This window comes from Nicotiana sylvestris, chromosome 3, assembly GCF_000393655.2.
Source record: "Nicotiana sylvestris chromosome 3, ASM39365v2, whole genome shotgun sequence".
NCBI classification, from domain to species: domain Eukaryota; kingdom Viridiplantae; phylum Streptophyta; class Magnoliopsida; order Solanales; family Solanaceae; genus Nicotiana; species Nicotiana sylvestris.
In genome coordinates, this window is record NC_091059.1 from 89,944,608 (window position 1) to 89,951,607 (window position 7,000).

At 36.3% G+C, this 7,000-nt stretch overlaps 1 protein-coding gene across 3 annotated transcripts; it reads left to right on the forward strand.

The window, feature by feature from the left end:
• Positions 1-386: 386 nt before the first annotated feature.
• Positions 387-6,780, forward strand: LOC104232294 (uncharacterized). 3 transcript variants are annotated; one of them, XM_070170875.1, is made up of 8 exons: positions 387-483; positions 1,430-1,743; positions 3,548-3,633; positions 5,081-5,159; positions 5,234-5,293; positions 5,476-5,597; positions 5,680-5,751; positions 6,054-6,780. In XM_070170875.1, exons 2-8 carry the CDS (start codon positions 1,600-1,602, stop codon positions 6,154-6,156), a joined length of 666 nt encoding a protein of 221 aa, XP_070026976.1. In that variant the 5' UTR covers positions 387-483; positions 1,430-1,599; the 3' UTR covers positions 6,157-6,780. The 3 variants fall into 3 exon arrangements, 2 of the variants coding, with proteins under 2 accessions (XP_070026976.1, XP_070026975.1); XR_011406096.1 differs by lacking the exon at positions 387-483 and having other exon boundaries at positions 1,400-1,743; positions 5,476-5,577; XM_070170874.1 differs by lacking the exon at positions 387-483 and having other exon boundaries at positions 1,400-1,743.
• Positions 6,781-7,000: the final 220 nt, after the last annotated feature.

The following is a 7,000-nucleotide window of genomic DNA, read 5'->3' on the forward strand; positions in this document are numbered from 1 at the left end:
CTATTTTGCTGCAATAGAGACCGGTCCAGCATAATATATTGGAGTTTGGTACACCTGTGTATGAACTTCCAACATATTATGCTGGACCACTATACTTTGCTAGCTCCAATACAATATACTGGAGCTTCAGTATATTATACTGGAGTTCCAGTATATTATGCTGGAGTATTTTTCGGATTTTGAACAGTATTTTTGTTCAAATTTATCTTTACATAAAAAGAGTCTAAATTTCAATGACTTTTGAAACTGTGGTTATTTTTGAATGATCACTTATAAACTTGGGTATTTTTGAATTTCTCCCCTTGGTTAGAAGGAACTTGGCCCAAGCCCAACTACCTTCTACTAGTCGGACGAAAAACAAACTATTGGATCGACAATTTCCAAGCTACGTTCTAGTCCATCTATCATCTGCGCTAGTTTGCTCCTTCGTATCTCTTTCTGCAGCGAGCTCTTCAGCTTCTTTTTCCCTTACGGCATCAAAGTGTATGTTTCTGCTTTTTCTCTCCATACATATTTTATTTCCTGCATATTACTTACCATTTAGGCCAAAACTCTTATCTTTTGCGTTGTTTTTTAGTGTTAACAACTAATTTTAGTTAATGGGTGTGTTTGGTATAACGGAAAAATATTTTCCATGGAAAATGTTTTCCAAGAAAATTTTTTCTTGGAAAACAAGCAGTAACCTTAGTCATTTTTCGGTGTTTGGTATGCAAATTAAGGAAAATGACTTCTCAAGAGTATTCATAAATAATTTAGATATAATAAACATGAAGTCATAAACTTTCAAACCAATAACCTTCCAAACCCACAAATTTCATAAACTTTCGAACCGCTAAACTTTCGAAACCGCGGAATTTCAAACCCGTAAACTTTATAGTGTCCCTGTAAACTTCCAAACACATAAACCTCCGAACTCATAATTTTGTAACTTGTAAAATTTTGAACCTTTAAACCGATAAATAAAAATATTACAATTGAAAAATATATTTAAAAATATTATTTTAAATTACAAAAAAAAAATTGTGCGGGTGGGGGAGAGGGGGAGAGTGGGGGATGGGTGGTGGGTGGTGCAGAAAAACGAAAAAATAGAAATCTGAAATTGCAAAAAAAAAATTAGGTAAAAAATAATTTTTTTTGCAGGGGGTGGGGTGGGGTGGTAACGGAAAAACTGAAATTTGAAATTTGAAGAGAAAGTCTCTAGATAAGTAAAACATTTTCCTCCAATTGGAGGAAAATGAGTTCATAAGAAAAATGGTTCCAAAACATTTAAGCCAACCAAACAAGGGAAAATTGGAAGATTTTATACCAAACGCACCCAATATATGTTCTTATTTGTCTCATATATATATATATATATATATATACATATACATTTATTAGTTAATATGTTCTTGTTTTTAGTTGTTTATAATCAAGATTCTGTTTGTAGATGTTTATGTTGCAGCACAGTGCATCTCTTTTCCAACTACCTCGGACTTCCCATAGCAGAGTTTTTTCACCCCAATTTAGTCATTGCCACTCAATTCTAAGTTTTCATCCCAAACTTTGCTGACCACATTCGAAGAAAACAACGATGATGGCGATTATATTGATGTGGAAATGGAGGAGGGGGAGGAGGAGGAGGGCTTTTCTCGTAGTAGAGGGTTTAGAGGTAGAGAAGATGAGAAGAATTATGACAAAGATCCTGAGCTTGCTGAGATTCTTGGCAGCTGTCTTGATGATCCGGATAAAGCTCAGTCAATGGTCAGTTTTTTTGCTGGCTCATATGCTTTTTGAATTAATTTGCGGTTGTTTGTTTTTGTTTCCTTCGTCTTTGGTACAAATCATCTTAATTATTGCCGATCATAAGGTTTCAGGTTAAAATCCGTTGAATCTCAGCAGAGACAATAAAGCACTAGGTGATTTCTTCCATTTGCTACCCAAGCCTTGGTGGGCAGAGTTGTGGGAGGTAGCAGGTACCCAATAAAATAGCGAGATGCGCACAAGCTGGACCGAACACTATCATCGTAAAAAATAAAAAAAGATTGCCCGATTGTTTGTTCCTAATAATTTTGTATCCATTTAGTTAATTTCTCTTGAAAGGAACAACAACAACAACAAACCCAGTGGTTTCCCATGAGTGGGGTCTCGGGAAGCTAAGATGTACGCAGCCTTACCCCTACCCCTGGAAGGGCAGAGAGGCTGTTTCCGATAGACCCTCGGCTAGAGAACGAGTGAAAAAGAAAAGGTAATTGCAACAAGTAGGAATAATAGCAAGATGATATAAGATCGAATCCAAGAATGCAATCAAACTCTAGGTAGTAATAGTCATCTATGAATAACAGATATCATACTAACACTAATGCTAGCGAACTGAGTAAGACAAAGAGAAATGCTCGGCTACCTAAAAACCTTCTACATTAATCTTCCAGACATACTCACAAATAGAAATTAGGATGATATTTATTTCGTAGCTCAAAATTAGTCTCAACTTCTTAGAGAAACAAGAGAATGAAGGCACTTGGATCGTCAAGTGGGGTTTGAAGAGGGTAATGTGTACACAGACTTAATCCCTACCTTGTGAGGATAGAGAGGTTGTTTCCGATAGACCCTCGGTTCAAGGGTCGTGTATCATGCACACACTAAAATAAAATTTCATCTTCCATGCAAGGGTAGAAAACATCTGAGCCGAGAAGTATACTTGCCATCCAGATGGAAGACCTCTAAGTCTTAGCAAACACATAATTAACAATGAATCAGAAACTACTCAACATTAGTCAAATAAACGAGAAAATTCCCACTATAAAATATCTATATTATACCATTTTGTGGCATAATGCAGGGAGAGTTGAAAGAAGAGACTCCAACTCAGAAGTTGAATGGTTTCTCAACAACTTTCTTACTGACACTGTTGGTATCAAACACTGTCGATATCTTGTCTATGGGAGGAACAAAGCTAAAGATGGTCCCATCCTTAATTCCTGTTCACGCTTTAAATCACTAAAGTTTCTCTAAGAATATGATGTGGTTCTGAGAAGATAGAAACAGGACGGGACGAAACTTCAATGAGACGGAAAACAAGCCAAATAATCAAGGGAAACTAGTATTGGATATATCACTATTAAACAGATATAAATAAGAAAACGCTCCTTCAAATGAAAAAATGATCAAAATTAGCATTTAATTGTAGGTTGTTGAAATACCTTGTCGATTATGCTCTCAATAATATCATCTGAAAGGTTCATACCAGTCTCAGCAAGGGTAGCAACCACCATTTGCTTCACCTCTTGCCTCTTGAAAGGAAGTGCAAATTAATTCAATTACTTTGATATAGTTATGCAGGTTATGGTTTTTGTTACACTTGTCTTCTGTGTTTCATGTTTGTGGCTTTTTTCAATTGGGTGTGAGTTAGAATTGGAATTTTTTGTTGGTTTGAACATCTGTGTTAGAGGTATATTGGGCATCAGTGAAGTAAAACAAATGTCTACTTTTCCAGTTGCTAGTAGTTTGCTCTGTCTACTTCTAATTTAATATTGTTGCTAATTAACTGTATTTACTTTGTTATCAGATGGAGGAGAGATTGAGAAAGAAAAGGAATAAAATAGTACATACGAAGACAGGTTCAACAACACCCATGAATGTGACGTTCAACAAGTAAGTTTAGACTCATGCACGAGAGTAGACACTAACCATGCTGAGAAAACATATTACTTGATGAATCTAACAATCATTAATTGCATCCTTTTGGTTTGTCTGATAGAATTAGCAATATTACCTTTCTCACTGAGTTCCACTCTAAAGCTGAATAAATCCGTGAGATCTCCTTGTTCTTCATACGATTGCTTTTTAATTCCATTGACTGGGGTTTTATTTTATCTGCTAACCTCAAGTTGGTGAAACACGTATGTTGATGCATCTAGTCTAGCATGGACTCGCTCATCAGGATTGGGCATGAACGGATTCACACTGAATAAAAATTAAACGTAAATGAAACAACTGATACTAATATATAATCTTAGTTTTCGACTTTTTGGGAATTAGCTGATGAATTAGTTGTCGTTGTTCTTACTACCTTTAGTAGTTATTATATCCGTCATGCTTCTTGGATTATTTACAAGTGGTATTCTGCTTGCTGTTGCACCAGGTGCTAAAGCATGGGTGTTTTGTATCCGTTGAGCAAAAATGAATTGTAATTGTTATCTGAAAAAATATCTTGAATCGTTTCATAATCTATATATATTGTCAGAACATATTAATGTCTGCAAAGGACATATTTGATTATTTTATAGGTCACAATGTACATAACAAGAAATAATCCAAATAACAAGAAAGTACCAAAATTATATTCATTTTTGCCTTTTGTACAATACTTTTTCTTCATAACCGCGGTGTCGGGGCCAGCTTGCGCGCACCTCGACTAATTTCGGGAGGTACCTCCCACCATCACAAGTATCGAGTAATTCTATAAATTTGATATTAGCCCTTCACTCGACGTGCATGACTTTCTTTAGAACTGCTGTCAGTTCCATTCCAATTAAATTGTCAGAGAAGGATTTCTAGTTCAACAATAGATGACTATAGACTAGAACACCCCATTGCTAATATAGTCCTGAAATGCCTAATATTAAAGTTTTGTTAGGAAAGATAAAAGAGGTGCCTGTTTGAGAGAAATCAAAAGTCGTCTTTCTTTTTATTCAACTCCTTTCCCTCTTGACTTGTATGCTTGATTATATTTAGAAGGATAGGGGATTGAACCTTTTCTTGAGTGAAAATGCTCGACAGTTTCTCTGTTTTTTGGTGAATATGCCTGGTGATGACTTACCCCGCAACGAGCACAACTTCTTCTGTATTCCACCTTTCTCTGAAGCACGTTTATGTCAGCAATTGAACAGAAAGTGTGAGTTTTAGCGTAGTAGTACAATTCTAGTCCTTTGGTTGTATCTCATTACAGTTACATTTTCCCACAATCCTGACTGAAGGATAATTATCTGACAAATATTCTGCATGCCGTTGAAAGAGTACCATGCTAGATCTGAGATTTGCTGGCAGATCCTTTCAGGAGTGAATTTTTCATAACAAATTTTGCTTACTTCTTATTCAGATTTGATTTTACAAACTCCTACATATGGTTTGAGTTCTACAATGCCCCGTTGGAGAAGGATATCTCCTTGATTTGTGATGTAAGTAATTTACGCTTCATGATTCTTGATACATTTGCTTATTTATCGACTTAGTTTTCATAACTTTGTTGCAGACAATTCGTTCTTGGCACATTGTTGGACGTCTTGGTGGATGCAATTCATTGAATATGCAAGTAAGTTCCGCAAATTATGTACTTTTTATGTGCTTATTTTAGAGGTTGGAAACGAAAAGAAATAATCTGTCAATCTAAAATGGTAGTAATGTGTTTACTTGATGAAGCTCAAACAATAGCCTTTCACAGCGTCAGAGGGGTCTTATATTTTAGGCTCAACCAACTAAGTTTCTTCATGGCAGTTGTCACAATCTCCTTTGGACAAAAGGCCAAGTTATGATGCTGTTCAGGGGGCAAATGTTAATCCTACTACGTTCTATAACATTGGGGATCTTGAGATTCAGGTTAACCTGGCTCGCATATGGTAAAGGTTATTTTGTTGAATTAGTTATCCTTGGATATGAAATGGTGCTTGTTGCTTATAAATTGACTTTTTCTTATGATAGGGTGGACATTGGGACAAGTGAGCATTTACTGTTGGATGTACTGATTAATGCTTTGACACAGATAAGCTCCGAGTAAGCTTCAGTTCCTTCTTCATTCTGAAGTAGACTTTCTCTTTCTCCCAACATGCAAACAATTTTTTGATTCAAGATGAGTATGCCTGGAACCTAAATCCTAGCCTCTGCAGACCATTATTGGCAAACACCACCTTCTTTTTCATCTCAATTAATTGTGTTGGTCAACAAAGCATCACATTAAATAGGCTGTCTAAGTTGTACTTTTCAGGCAGATTGTTTGTGTTGTATTCTTGCCATTTGTTTTCCGCATGTTGCTAGTTTGTAGCCATAGACTCACCTCGATAATATCTTCTGAACAGCTATGTTGGTATCAAGCAAGTAGTATTTGGTGAATCTGAATTTGAGAACTGGAGGGAGAACTTGACATCGGAGGATGCCGGTTACAGTGTTCACAAGATATAGATGACTGTTGACTCTGAAAGCTCTTATGAGAAGATGAAACAAAGATATTGAAGGTAAAGAAAGGTTGTAAGGACAAAAACAACTACAGAGAGCAGGCTTTTACCACTCAGGCTTTCAAGCTGCTAATACTGGTGCTATTCGAGGATTTTCCGTCAGAAGCATTTCAACTTCTTGATGAAGCATCTAGTTTTGGCTTCCAAAAATGCATTTTGGACTCGCTACATCCGTACTTTTTGGAGATGAACTTAGCCTACGGTCCTCTATATTGATTAGGTACGTGTAGCCATGCTGGTGTGAGGGACAACAGAAATATAGAAAGCTGCAAGTTTCCTCTTGACTGGTTTCCCTTAGATTTTGACTACAACTTCGTGTAAGCGACAGAGTCGTATCAAAGCAATATCTTCCACCACCTATTAATTGGCAGTGGAAGTGTTTTTACCATTATAACAAACCTCACTCATCATCAACTGTAAGTTGAAACAACAAATTAGATACATCTTCATGCGTAGAGCAGGAAATAATTCTCAAATTAGAGGTTGAAAATCACATTATACAATGCGAAAGTGTCATCCGATTGTACTATGAGAAACTGCTTTTAAGGTTTTGCTTGCTACGTTTGATAGACTTCTAAACTAAGAAACATATAAGTTTCATCTATCACATGCTATTACAGGTGCGAAGGTGTAAGCTTCGATCAACCAAATGCAGATATTCTTTGACCACTTTGTTATCAATCTGCATGATTCCTGGAATTTATCAAGGTGAACTCAATTACTGCAAAATGGGGCATTTGCATCTATACCCGCTTTCTGGGTCACGTTTTAACTTATACCCGCTTTGCAAC